This window comes from Sinohyriopsis cumingii, chromosome 9 (assembly GCF_028554795.1).
Source record: "Sinohyriopsis cumingii isolate HCF-2022 chromosome 9, ASM2855479v2, whole genome shotgun sequence".
NCBI lineage: Eukaryota > Metazoa > Mollusca > Bivalvia > Unionida > Unionidae > Sinohyriopsis > Sinohyriopsis cumingii.
The window spans coordinates 118,432,462-118,447,780 of NC_142969.1; the positions used below are offsets into that span (position 1 = coordinate 118,432,462).

General features: G+C 36.4%; 1 protein-coding gene across 2 annotated transcripts in view; it reads left to right on the forward strand.

Moving 5' to 3' along the window:
* Window positions 1–532: 532 nt before the first annotated feature.
* Window positions 533–15,319, forward strand: part of LOC149792545 (uncharacterized) — a 45,454-nt gene continuing 30,667 nt past the window's right edge. Inside the window, exon 1 of one of the 2 annotated variants that reach the window (XM_089971195.1) lies at window positions 533–1,377. In XM_089971195.1, coding sequence (XP_089827321.1) covers window positions 1,326–1,377 — 52 coding nt within the window. In that variant the 5' untranslated portion in view covers window positions 533–1,325. The remainder of the gene's footprint in view (window positions 1,378–15,319) is intronic. The other variant, XM_089971194.1, reaches the window with a different exon arrangement.

The window sequence follows — 15,319 nt, forward strand, 5'->3', positions numbered from 1 at the left end:
TAGATGTACGCCAAATATAGACCACACTGTACAACTAGGTTGTTGCACTTTATATACTTTCCACCAAATTTAATCATCATTTCACTCGTTCCTTTATTCTTCTTTTCTTTCTTTGTACACTGTACAATGAAGTGAACTGAATTGAATGGAACTGAATTAAAATAATGCTCTAAAGTGAAAAGGTTCAATATGATGGAAGCAACAACTAATGCAGTTTCGAAAACGAGTTGTACAAGTAAAAAGCGGACAGAAAATTCGTTAAATTCTGACACACTCGGAGAGTTTTCTTAGACTTTTTGGCGTTATCTTGGTGAATATTATACCTTGCTTTTCGAATTACGCTTCATTGTTAATTCAAGAAGAACATTACATTACAGCAAAGAGTCCAACTAGAGGTTGGCATTATTGCGGAAAATGTTTGTCTGCCGTCACAAACTATATACATAATTGATCCTAGTTGGGATGGTAAGTAAAAATAATTATAGTCTAATGTGCTAGGCGATATTTCTAGTACTACTGCTGGCCTTTTCCATGCCAGTATTTAGACAACTACTGGTCACCATGTAAATTGGCAGAGGATTGCTCTGTAAAACTATGATATAAGAAGCGGTAACCAGTCTGTTAGAAATGTTACCAGAAACGCATGCATCTACAGAAGTTCAGTACTTATTATTTACTGAAAGTTTTGTTTACTCCTTGCTTAAGGTATATAAAACTCGAGAGACTTCCAAAGAGCTGAGACAATGTTTTAATGTTTTTTTGAAAGCAGTCAGCTAGAAATAATACAACATCCATTTTATACATCTCTCAATCAGAAGCGACTACTTTAACATTTCACACAGAATAAGTTAGACTGAGGCATACCAACGAATGTTGTTGCTTGAGATTTATGTGTTGAGTCTGATATCCCCGATTTGAATTCTAAAGGAATATTTATTTCTCGCTTTGTTGGAAGAATAATCTGGTAGAAGCGGGCGTGCTTTATTAGTGGAGGCGACGGCAAAAGGGAGTTCTGCGTAGCTAAAGCTATTGACGATTATCGATGGAAGTATTATACAGAAGTAAACTCTGAAGGGAATATCCTGCGCTTATTCGGAAAGGATACTAAACGTAAAATTTATTCGGTCCAGTTAGTATTTCCCGTTTGCATCAATCATGTACGTATATCTACTTATACCTATGGATTACATGTACAAATGACTGGAGAAAGTACACGCTACAATATAAGTGTTCTATTGTCGACTTTTCATCATTACTTGTCGAAGTGGTGTCGGATAAGAAGGAGGTTGTTTGTTCCCCAGGAAACCGTCAATTATGGTTAAAAAATGTCTGCAACAGTGAGAGTGGACTTCTGGCTTTTAATTGGCTACTTGACAGGTAGGTGCTCTTGACCTTTGGACCTCGTACTCTTCACTTATTTGTCACATACATTTTAGTCAGTCTGCAGACGACATTTTGTAGCAGACGAAGTTACGTCAAATATGTCAGAAACTGCTTAAACTGTGTTTAATTCTTGCAAGAAATCAAATATCTAGACATAAATGTATTATTTTTAAACGAATAAACCCCCATTAGATATAATCCGATTCGTATTACTTAAAAAAAAAAAACTATTTTGCATTGTTTTGTTTTATGTTTTGTCAGCACAGTTGCGTGATCTAGCCAACGTTAAATAAAAACCATTTACGTCGTAATTCTGTCTGTTAAATACGTCATCATATCACTTGAATCCCCGGCCAATGGTTTAAAAACAAACACCTTTTTATTATGCCACAACCCTCTAGATATTACGTTGGTGATTTGATAAATGTTTACATCTATTATAAAATCCAGATTTCACTTATACAAATTTCGATTTTGTAGGCAACGTTCCGATGTGGAACTTTTTCCTACTTATTTCGTATAAAATAACACTGCGACTTTTAAATAAAACAAATCTGTTAATAAAATACAGTATGTCGATATGTTCAGTAAAACACAGTATGTTGATATGTTCAAGAAAACATAGTATTGCGATATGGTCAATAAAATACAGTATGTCGATGCGTTCAATAAACCACAGTATCACGATATTATCAATAAAATACAACATTATGGCGATATGATTTACATTCAATCATATAATTTTTTTGGTTAATTTGTTCGAAGCATAGTTTTAGGATTTTTCAAAGGCAGAGTATAATCTTCAATAGAACATTTTATTCTTAGGCAAAGTGTAAGAGATTGGTGATGTGTGTGTGTGTGTGTGTGTGTGTGTGTGTGTGTGTGTGAGAGAGAGAGAGAGAGAGAGAGAGAGAGAGAGAGAGAGTGAGTAATTATCAGAAAGAGAAAGATTGAAAGTGGGATATTCTACATTTTTTGCATAATAACATTAGTTTAGACAATATAATATATCACATTAGGGGATAATGAGCAAGAAACAGCAGTGACATTATTAAACATTATTAATAACTGCGTTGGAGTAATACAGAATCAATTACCGTATGTACTCGCTTGTAAGTTGATTCAAACTGCCAAAAACCAAGATCCTGATCAGTCATCGCATAATGCCGGTAGATCAGGGTATGTGCTGTTTGTTTTTCTGATTACTCAGAACAAACTGCACAGACCCAGATCTACCGTCGTATTATTTGACGACATATTCTGTATCTGTGCAGTTTGCAATTTGGACTTACCTTATAAGCTGAGCACATACGGTAAGGATATAAATGGTTCAGTTTTTAGCCATAGCCTAAGATATTATATCATTAGAGATTCATTCCAAACAGTCAGTTATTAAAACGAATCATCAATCAAAAATCTGAATGTAGCGAAATGACTGCACCCAGTGTTAAAAATATCCAGTGTTGAAAACACTACTCTTAGCTTTATATCTAAGTGATCCGTTTTACTTTTACCAATCGCATTTTTTTGGATCCCAACATAGATCTATTTTAGAAAGATTTTATTATATTTTTACGCATCAGAATAATTTTTAAAAGAGGCGTTTCTTTTATTTTTCTTGCATTAAGTATTATTTGTATATGTGTATGTGACTTGGATTTTTAACGTAGCTTTAACAATTTTTTTCAGTCATATCGCTACGATGTCTGCGGTGTGGCAGCTTATAGTGATGTCTAGCACTGTGGCATCACGCCGCAGATATGTAACATGAAGTCCCACCCAGTCACATTATCCTGACACCATTCCGACCATATTAGCACTAACCTCTTAACGCTGAGCGCCAAGCGAGGCTGCTGTTAGTTCTATTTTTGTAAGTCTTTGGTATGACTCGGGCGGGGATCGAACTTACGACCTCCCGCATCCGAGGTGGACTCTATAACCACTAGTCCACCGGAGCGGTTTTATTTGTATATAGTCTTAACGGTAGAACTATAAATTTGGCTATAGTGTGTCGATTGAAAGTTGTTATAAGGATTTAGAGACAAATGTCGCAGCTATGAAAAAAAAATTGTTTGAATTACATCAACCCATTCAAACAACATGCCTGTATGTATTAGGCTTTAATGACACATCAGCACAGTACTGGCTGTATTGTGTCGATGGTTAAAAGTTACGTTCTAACGTGCAAAGATAAAAGATTAGCCAAGAAAATTTGTGGAAGATAAACCCTTCAAGATAAAGCATTAAATTTTAAAAAAAAATATATGTAAATGATGAAATACAACAACAACAACAAAAAAAAAACGCAAGCATAAAATGCAAGAACATAAAAGCAAACATGTAAAACAACAAATAAAAGACACAAAGAGAGCCAAAATTGTATGGAAGCATATTTTCCTTTAAAAGGACCAACACACACAACGATCGGTGCATTTGAAATGCTCAGATTAAAACAGAAGACATTGGCCCGTATTTAAAATCATAGTTTCTAAGGGATCACATGTCACTCTTGTTCCTCTTTTTGATACATGTACGTGTGTTTTTCACTTTCAAAAGGCCATGCCCTTGACCCTGTGTGAGTGTCAAAGGGTATGCATGATGAATGTGAAAGGACAGTGCTTACTTATTCTAATCTGTGAAAGCTATCTCTTCCAGGTTGTGGAACTTAGAACCATATAACTACGTTTAAATGTAAAAATCACCCTGATCTTGTCCGAGGGTCAGAGACTGTTGTGGTAGATGGATATAAAAGGATAAAGTGTAACTAAACTTCTAAGGCATGGAACCATTGATCAGACACAGCAAATTTATATCCCAAAACAATATTTTCAAAATTACCATGACCTAGCCTAGAGTCATGGGTATAACATACATTCCACGTATATGTTTTGGACATTACATATAAACTGTAATCGAAAACCTGACCACGATTTTCAAATGACCTTGCCTTTGTGTTAGGGAAAGAGGGAGGGTGGGGATACATAGAATTGAAAGAGAAATGCCTTCTGATTTTTCTGTTGTATGAGAGCATTATCTCTAACTCTTGTAGATTTTTGACTCTAGAGTAAAACTTTAACCAAAAACTTAACCAAGGTTCCTAAATGTCTTTAATATTGAATTTAATTAATATTGAAGTTAATTAATATTGAAGTTATATAATATCGAAGTTAGTTAATATTGAAGTTGAATATTGAATATTGAATACTGCCCTCTCATTGATTAAAAGAAAATATCGTTCTGTATTTATTTATACCTTATTTTCAGTTGGCCAATGAGAAGGTAGTATTCCATTCAGCGCGTTGTTCTTGCATATTAAGCGGGTGCGATCAGGGTCATGTCGAGTGGTAGCGTCGGAAAATGATTGGGCATTCCTTATAGGTATAATATTGATTCAAACTTTTGATAGGGATACACAGTCGAATGCCTGAGCTAAATATCTCTACCAAATGATTTAAGCTACGCAAAGCGTATCTTGAAATATCGGCGTTTATTCTAAAATAGGTTGCGCGAGCAAGAAGACAAGTGTCGTCCCTTGTAGTTATTACATAGTACATGTATGACAGGTCGATTGTATGCAACGACACGAGTCCCTGTGACATAAGCGGGATATAACAAAATCCCTGACGTTGAAGAAGAAAACACATTTTACCTAAATATGTTAAAACCTATAGTCGTGGTCAGCTGGAACGAAAATGAGGGGATCGCAGCCGCTTTTAATTTGCCATGTCGGTAGTTTTCTTTTGATTTCACCTTAAACTATTTGCAACAAATCTTCCGCTGAATTAACAAGCGTATTCCCATTAGGATTATTACGCTGGCAATGAAACCCAAATTCTCTAGTTGGGCGTCTCACTTAAACATAAAAAACAATTACAATTTCAGATGAAATGAATCAGTCGTCGAAAACGAATTGATACGTGACTCTAAAACTGAACGTTTTTCAATCAGATTTTTTTTTCGTTGTGTTTATGGTGGCTTACTAAAAACGACCAGGTTGGGTCTGGATTTCCTGATAAATGTAACGATTTAGATTTATGCTGATATAGAGAAGCTAAAGATCATGCAAAATAAAGCATGGTTAAATACGTGTATGTGTCACAATCAATGCAATTTGTTCTAAAAACGAGAACGAGATGCCCATTGCGCTTTGCGTAAGCTTTCTTCTTGAATGTATTTATTAAACATTGATTATGATTGTGGAGTCTGGAAATCCTTATTATTATTATTATTATTTGTATGCTTTAGATTGTACGTGAACTGGGAATTTTCCACGTTATTTCAGACAGCGACGTTCTAACGTTTGTACCTTTTGTTGGATTTTGAATCATAACCTTTACCCAAACTCGATGAATTTTAATGTTTCTCTTTCGAAATTAAATAAATTTACATTTTCTGTCACTAAGTTTAGACCAACTTATTTAATGCTACATAACATATATAATGCTACATAACTTATTTAATGCTGCATAACAATAAATGCTGCATAACAAATCTAATGCTGTCTCGTCGTGTCCTTGCGAAAGAAGTTGGCTGCCATAGTATGCATGATATAATCACTAACATGTTGATAGTGCCATTAAAAACCATGCAAGACTAACAACAATCTGTCTAGTGTCCAGGGATTGTGACTATCTAGGCTTGCCCACGACCTTTTTAACATGGAAGTTCCATTGAGGCTAAATCGCTTATATATAGACAGTCTCAATCCCTTGACGCTAAACAGTCCCTATCCCTTGACTATAGACAGTCCCAATCCTTTGAGCCGCTATAGTCCCAGCCATGTTAAATTACCCTTGTCGCCAGAGTTGGAAACGACGTTTTGTCTGGGATTTCCATTAATGCTAGACAGTTCCACCATGTTCCATTTCCCCTTGAGGCCAGACAGTCCCAAAAGCCCATGTTCTATTCCCGTTTGTGGCTAGATTATCCCACCATGTTAAATTCCACGGCCTTTTTGACTCGGATTTCCATTGAGGCTAAAGTTAAATTCCAGTTGTCGCTAAACAGCCCCACAAAATTCTCATGTTAAATTCCCCTTGTCGCTAAACATCCCCAGCAATATTCCCATGTTAAATTCCCCTTGTTGCTGAACAGCCCCAGCAATATTCCCATGTTAAATTAACCTTGTCGTTTAACAATCCCAACAATATTTCGTATGTTAAATTCCCATTGTCGCCAAACAGCCCCACCACTTTTCTGACTGGAATTTCCATTGTCGCTATAGTGGCCCAATCCCTTGTCGCTATGTTCAATTCCCCATTAACTCCATGTTAAATTTTTCCATGTTAAATTGCCCTTGTTGCCAAGGTGGCCGAAGAACTTTTTGACTGGGATTTCCATTTTCGTTATAGTGGCCAAATCCCTTGTCGCTATGTTCGATTCCCCATTCACTCCATGTTAAATTTCTCCATGTTAAATTGCCCTTGTTGCCAAGGTGGCCGACGAACTTTTCGACTGGGATTTCCACTATCGCTATAGTGGCCCAATCCCTTGTCGCTATGTTCAATTTTATCCATTCACTACATGTTAAATTTCCCCATGTTAAAATGCCCTCGTCGTCAAGGTAGCTGACGACCTTTCTGACCTGGATTTTCATTGTCGCTATAGTGGCCCAATCCCTTGTCACTATGTTCAATTCCACATTCACTCCCTGTTAATTTTCTCCATATTAAATAATATCTCATATCGCCGAGATGGCCCACGATCGTTTTGACTGAGATTTCCATTGTCGCTATAGTGGCCCAATCCCTTGTCGCCATGTTCAATTCCCCACTTACTTGATGTTAAATTTCCCCATGTTAAATTGCCCTATTCGCCAAGGTGGCCGACGACCTTCTCGACTGGGATTTCCATTGTCGCTATAGTGGCCCAATCCCTTGTCGCTATGTTCAATTCCCCACTTACTTCATGTTAAATTTCCCCATGTTAAATTGCCCTATTCGCCAAGGTGGCCGACGACCTTCTCGACTGGGATTTCCATTGTCGCTATAGTGGTCCAATCCCTTGTCGCTATGTTCAATTCACCATTCACTCCATGTTAAATTTCCCCATGTTAAATTGCCCTATTCACCAAGGTGGCCGACGACCTTTTTGATTGGGATTTCCATTGTCGCCATAGTGATCCAATCCATTGTCACTATGTTTAATTACCGATTCACTCCCTGTTAAATTTCCCCATATTAAATAATTTCACATGTCGCCAAAGTGGCCCACGAACTTTTGCACTGATGTTTCCATTGTCGCTATAGTTGCCCAATCCCTTGTCGCTATGTTCAATTATCCATTCACTCCATGTTAAATTACCCCATGTTAAATTGCCCTTGTCACCAAGGTGGATGACGACCTTTTTGATTGGGATTTCCATTAAGGCTAGACAGTTCCACCATGTTCCATTTCCCCATGAGGCCAGACAGTTCCAAAAGCCCATGTCCTATTCTCGTTTGAGGCTAAACAGTCCCACCATGTTAAATTCTGGTTTGAGGCTATATCGTCCACCGACCTTTTTGACTGGGATTTCCATTGAGTCTAAAGTTAAATTCCCCTTGTCGCTAAACAGCCCCAGCAATATTCCCATGTTAAATTCCCATTGTCACTAAACAGCCCCAGCAATAATCCCATGTTATATTCCATTGTCGCCAAACAGCCCCACCACTTTTTGGACTGGGATTTCCATTGCCTCTATAGTGGCCCAATCCATTGTCGTTATGTTCAATTCTCCATGGTGGCCGACGACCTTTTTGACTGCGATTTCCATTGTCACTATAATGACCCAATCCCTTGTCGCTATGTTCAATTCCCTATTCACTCCATGTTAAATTTCCCCATGCTAAATTGCCCTCGTCGCCAAGGTGGCCGACGATCTTTTTGACTGGGATTTCCATTGTCGCTATAGTGGTCCAATCCCTTGTCGCTATGTTCAATTCCCCATTCACTCCATGTTAAATTTTCCCATATTAAATAATATCCCATGTCGCCAAAGTGGCCCACGACCTTTTTGAGTTTGATTTCCATTGTCGTTATAGTGGCCCAATCCCTTGTCGCTATGTTCTATTTCCCATCCACGCCATGTTAAATTTCTTCATTTTAAATTGTCATTGTCGCCAAAGTGGCCTACCACCTTTTTGACTGGCATTTCCATTGTCGATATAGTGGCCCACTACACTACTTATATATAAGTATAGACAGATGTATAGATATGCGTATATATTATATGTTTTATATGTTATACATTGGCCTGAAACAGGAAGTTGTTAGCTGTTTATTTTCCATGTGTTTGTTACTTACGTTTGGTTACGCAAGAGAGAATATCTGAATATCATTACGCAGTAGGACACACAAATGCGTTGATCTCATATGTCGACTCTTTCAGATGAATTGTTTTGTTTACGGTAGTGTGGCTACCTGGATACAATAGCGTAACCAAGGTCACACGGGGACCGCCATATTTAGCCTTTGTTTTTGAATTCAAGAAATATATCATAGGGAATATCATCCTCTTTTTATTTATAACTGGCGTTTTCATTATGAACAAGTTTCTATTTATTAGTTCTTGATCAGAAGAGATATTTTGGTGAGAGGGCAAAAAAGACATTAAAGATCAATCATGCTCAAACACGCCGCTGAGCTGACCGACGCGATCAGACCAGAGAAAGGGTGGGGCCATTTATTGTTTATAATGATGTTTTTAAAAGAAAGAGGGTTTACTGGACCATTTAACGAATAGATTATTGCTGAATAATAGATAATCAATTATCTGTTCTTCAATTACATTTGTAATCTATGACACCAGTCCAGCCCACGCACACACGCACAAACATACAATCTCTCTCACACACAGACGCATGCACAGAAATCAGCTGGTTCCAAATATATCAGCATATAAACTATCGAGTGATTTCGAAGGTTTTCTTTAGTGTCTTTGATGGATCAAGCACGTGCTAGAATGATGATTGCTGCTTCAATCATTATTTCCTATAAAATTGGTATTGTAGGGAACTGGTCTTTACGACAACAGATTTATGGAAATTCAATTCGAGAAGATTTAATTCGACAACTTATTAGGTTTGTTAAACATCTCGAGTTGTTATACGGGCATACAACGACTGTCTCGGCTTCACAGCGATGGGCACAAGATTTCAAGAGTTAGTAATTACTGTCAGAGAAGCAGCATTAATTATGTTTTCGCCTTTTAAATTTTTAAGTTTGATGTTGCATGATCAATAAAACAGGCATTTGTTTTGATTGTTCGATCGAAAATTAAAGTTTTAAAAACACTGTCTTGGAAATTAATGATAAGTTATCCAGCCCATAACAAGCGATGAAAGTGGAAATCAAAGATAGTTTATTTTACGTTGACAGTTTTTAGTTTTTTTATGAAGACCACTCTTAAGCAAAATACACACACACAGAGACAGGCAGACAGACACACACACACACACGACCTTGTAAGAATAATTAGGCTCATACAAGACTAGTTTGCTCAGATATTCATATATGGGGACAGGCGAAACATAAACATGCCAGCCTTGAAGGTCGGCGCATGAGTTTCAAATTGAGTGCACTTTCAACTCACTTTGTCCTCCGATAAACTGTTCAAGAAGTAATACATATATGAACGATTCTCCATGACTAAACATGGAATGACATCTCTGCATGAATGTCAATATTTACAGCAGTGCAAACCTTCATAAAAATATCCCAAAAAATGTTAATACACAGGTCACAACCAATCAAGTGTATTCCATCATTTTTTTTAATACTTCTAAATGATCTTTAAAACAACTGCATATACTAGAAATGATGAAGTATAATTGTTTTTTTTTATATATAACATGCTCATTTTTTATCTGTTAACTTTATATTCTCAGAATCTTTCAGCATTTATCCGTATTGCACGAAACGTGTCTAAAAATAGTATGGTATATTAGTAGCTACATTGCAAACAAAACGGAAAGTTCATTGCAGCAGACGGTTGATCTTTCGATTTATTACATTTGCTCGTGAATAAATTAAAAAAGCTGGTTCATCCATTTGAAAGTAGAGATGATAAAGTTAACGAGGTGGATGAGTTCACTGAGACATTAATGAAACTTTCAAACAAGCAAAGGAATAAACGAGATATTTGCAATGTCAACAACAAACGCGATAGACGCATTCATTGCAAATAGCATTCGGATTATTGAAATGGTTATATGGGGAAAATATTCGCAACTTTTCGTAAATCGAATGGTTTAGACTATGACGAGTGCTCTTTAGGATCTGTATAAATAACACAGAAAAGCATATTGAGGCCAAGGGCTATCGCAAAATCTATCAGAGATGCACCATTTTACCAGTCAGTCAAAACACTAAATTTAAGAAAAAAATGCAGCTGAACATTTTACTAGGAAACAAAGAGCCTTAGAGCCAATAAGCCAAGACGACGAAAACGTATTATCTCTGCTGGGTAAATGGAGTGTCCACAACAACCGCTTTGCAATTTTCCCCGTTCGACTACTGTGATACAATGTTAGGCTAGCGATAGAAGACACACACTGTATGATACAGGTCATAGCTGGGGTCCCTCCAACAGCCAGATGCAAGTGACAGGTCATAAACATATGTCTTCTTTAGCTGGTAATAAAAATGGTAATACTTACACTTATGCCTCATGAATATCCACAAAATGTACTTTCTTTGTTAGTTCTGCAAATCCAAAATGACACGACCCATGCCATGGAAAACCATATACAGACCGAAATTGTACTGTAATTTCAACTACATTTCCAACTGAGCTCGCATTCTTCTTACTGCACTTAAATTACCCAATAAATCCAGCCCATCATAAGCAGAAAAAAACTTAATTGAGTTGGATTTATTTAATTGTGTATTTATTTTGAAAAACAGCATAAATTCAGTTACTTTATTTCTTTTAGTGTATTCATCTTTTGTTAAGCCTTAAGTAGAAAAACGAAATGAGTATATAATAAAAAGGTTACTGCATTTGTATGGGAAAATATGAACTTATTTTTTCGGAATAATACTGTACGACCTTGGGAGTTCAGTATTATTCACGCTCGTTAAAATTTTCCCATACAAATGCAGGATCCTATAAATATTTATTCATGATTTATTTACTTCAAATCATTATACAATTACTGTTTGTTAAAATTTCTCTTAATAAGGAACAGTTTTCGACAAGCTTTCAGCTGAATCCCATATATATTATAAATGTTTTTTGGAATCAATACTGTTCAGACAAACAAAAATAAAGGTTTAATCTAGTGCCCCAAATACACACATACAAACAAATAATGTAATTACCTTATCACAATTTTCACTTTAGTTCAAGCAGGGAACTTATATTTCTAAAGATGTTCGCCTAGTCATATACATATACAATGCCTGACTTTGCTGTTGTCCGTGCAGAGATATATCTTAAAATAACATGCATTCTTTCCACAAAGCAAACTTTCCATAACGAACATTTTCCCTAATCCTCATCCTGTCGGCCGTGATTCATTTACCTGCACCATGTCATCAAGCAAGTTAAGAGAGACAAGGTAATACCAGAGGCGTAGCTATGATATTTTGCGCCCGGGGACGAACTATAAAGTTGGCGCCCCAGCCCCCTCCCCGTTTAATCACATTTTTGAATATTACCCTTGTTTACTTGTTATAATGTAACGTTGTAAGCCTCATTTTGGCGCCCCTGTACCTTGGCGCCCGGGGACATATGTACCCCCTGCCCCCCCCCCCCCCCCCAGCTACGCCTCTGGGTAATACAGAATGTCATACGACAGGCGAACTTGAATAGTGCGCTGTGTGTACGGCTCAACTCACTTGTTCTCCAAGCACTCAATAATATTTGTTTCTGCTTGCGTCCGGTCTTCGTCAAAAGTAATGGATTGTGATTGATTCAATTGTTGAAAAAGGCTCGCTTGTCCGGTTGCCTTGCCAATAAGCGGTTGGAAGCTGATTATTTCTTTCGGTTCAAAACATAATTACCCTAAACCAATATTTGATAGATTGTGGGTTTAACTTTAATTGGCGTACGATAATGAAGGTATTCACAAAAGAATTGTCATACGAGAAGGGAATAGGTCTCAAAGGTTATTAACAAGTCCTGGATGTAAAAGACTGACACAGTGAAGATATGTTTCTTGAAAGTTATAAACTTCTGCTAGATAAAGTCTCTGACTTATTTTTTCGTTACAAAATAGGAAGCCTTAATTGTAATATCCATTAGAATGATCGTTTTAATACTGAATTATGGGAAGCCGAAATCGGAATATCCATTCGAATGATATGTTTAATATTAAATGATGGGAAGCCGAAATCGGAAATATCCATTCGAATGATATGTTTAATATTAAATGATGGGAAGCCGAAATCGGAATATTAATTAAAACGATATCTTTAATACTGAATGAGACAAGATAAATAGAAACTTATCGACGCTCAGGATATTAAAAGGTGCAGCATTTGGTACTGCCATTGTTAATAAACAGTTTTGTACTGTAAAAGGGCAAGTCAGTTGCTTAATAGGCAGTGATATATTGCAGATGAGAGAGAGAGAGAGAGAGAGAGAGAGGACACTTTCAAAGTATGGTAATGACTAATTGACTATTATTGGATTAGAGAAGACTCTTTGGCATATCTTTTTAAATGCATTTAAATTAATCACAGTTCTCCATTCTTCTCCATTTCGTCATTTATGGTCGTCTCTTAGTTTTTTAATATGTTCCTTTGTATAGGTCTTCATCAAAAACTATTATTTAACTTCTCTTTGTAACTATTATTAATACAGAATTGATGTCAAATCGATCATCATTTTGAATACTGAAATTATGACTTTTTCTCAGTCTTGATGAATTCATATTCTTATTATATATATGCTCAGAGAACACCGATGTTCTCGTCAATGAGATATCAGATTTAAGTCCAGACAACACCGATAGTTTGGTCAATCAGACATTATATTTAAGCCACGAGAAAAACAGATGTTTCAGTTAATGCGATATTATATTTAAGCCACGAGAAAAACAGATGTTCCCGTTAATGCGATATTAGATTTAAGTCCAGAGAACACCAATGTTCCCGTCAATGCGATATTAGATTTAAGTCCAGAGAACACCGATGTTCCCGTCAATGCGATTTTAGATTTAAGTCCAGACAACACCGATAGTTTGGTCAATCAGATATTATATTTAAGCCACGAGAAATACACGTTCCCGTTAATGCGATATTATATTTAAGCCACTAGAAAAACAGATGTTCTGGTCATTGAGATATATCTGAAGAAACCTTTATAAATCTGAAGAAACCTTTATTACAAATGCTAATGTTAGAATGGAAAAAAGGACAAGAATTCCATCAAACTGTGTTTGAAAATGTATGAAATAAACTTGAATTGGGTTTTGAGAACATTGTAAATTAAACAAGAGGCACAACTTAGGCAACATTTGATAGAATGTGTGAAAATCAAACTTCACCACGTTTTGTTATATCAAGCCTTGTACCAGATTTGGTATCATTCCATTTAGTCCTTCGAACATTATTAGGCGAAAACGAAATTCGTGATGCACGCGACCGATACACAGCTGGATGGACTTCGGTAACTCTGTAATACAATAATGTTTTAAGTTATGATTTCATACAGATCACAGTTAAATATTTTCGTTTCTAAAGAGTATATTATCATAATTTGGGACTGATATGATTGCTAATCACGTGTGATTCCTCCGCAGAACATTGCAGGAATCTATGAGCGATTTCCTTTGCAAACGTCGCTTATTTCAAGCGATTTAAAATAGCACTTCGTAAAGACAATAAATGAAGCTGTCGCTGTAGCAAGCACACAAATTTTCTCGAAGTCATTGATTAAATCACGAGATCAAGATTTTAACATGGACACGTATGTACATTATTTGATCCCCCGGAACATTAAATTAATTCAATACTTTAGTCCACTTTACATATTGTTATATGCTCATTTTTGTCTCCGTTAACATTACATTGTCAGAATGGTGCAGTATTTTACGATACTGAACACCTTCATATTGAACGCACGTGAACGAAACGTGTGCCTAAAGATAGTATAGTGAATTAGGAACTACTTTGTAAACAAACCATGCACACTCGTGTAGCAGACGCTTAGGTTTTGGTTGATTAAATTTGTTTGTGAATGAACTTGTGCAGCTGTTTCGTTCATTTGAAAGTATAGATGATAAAGTTAACGACGTGGACGAGTTCAGAAAAGAAACTTTCAAACAAGCAAGTGAATGAACGGGATATTCACAATGTCAGCAACAAACGTAAATGACGCAGTAATTGAAAATATCGTTCTAATCATTGAAACAGCTATTTAGGAGAAAAGTCAGATATTTCCGCAAAAGAATAGTTAATACTATGACGATTGTTCTGTATCAGAGATGTACCATTTTACGAGTCTGTAAAATAATAGATTCGAAATATAACTGAAGGTTTTGATAGGAAACTAAGAGCCTCAGAGCCAAGAATAAAAAAATAATATTTCCGCTGGGTAAGTGGAGTGTAACATAACAGTTACGTTTCAATTTTCCTCGTTTAACTATTTTGATACAATGTTACGCTAGCGATAGAAGATACACACTCCGTCTGACATGTCCTGCAAAACCTGATACACACAGACTTTTTACTTGAATTTCCAGTCGCCTATATTTCCAAAGCTGAAATTTATTCTCCTTACAACAATCAATTGATCCAATAATCCATTCCCTCATAATCAGAAAAGCAGAATAGAGTTGGATCAACATAAAGACAAAATCCAAGCGCATTAATCCACAATATGACTCTAAATTTCATTTTGAGGTAGACTAAAACGACAATTCTTTTTTAAACTGATGTAGAGCGCTTGACTACATTAAAAGTCGCTGGACGGAGCTATGTGCGCATGAATTCTCTTGCTGTGTATTGA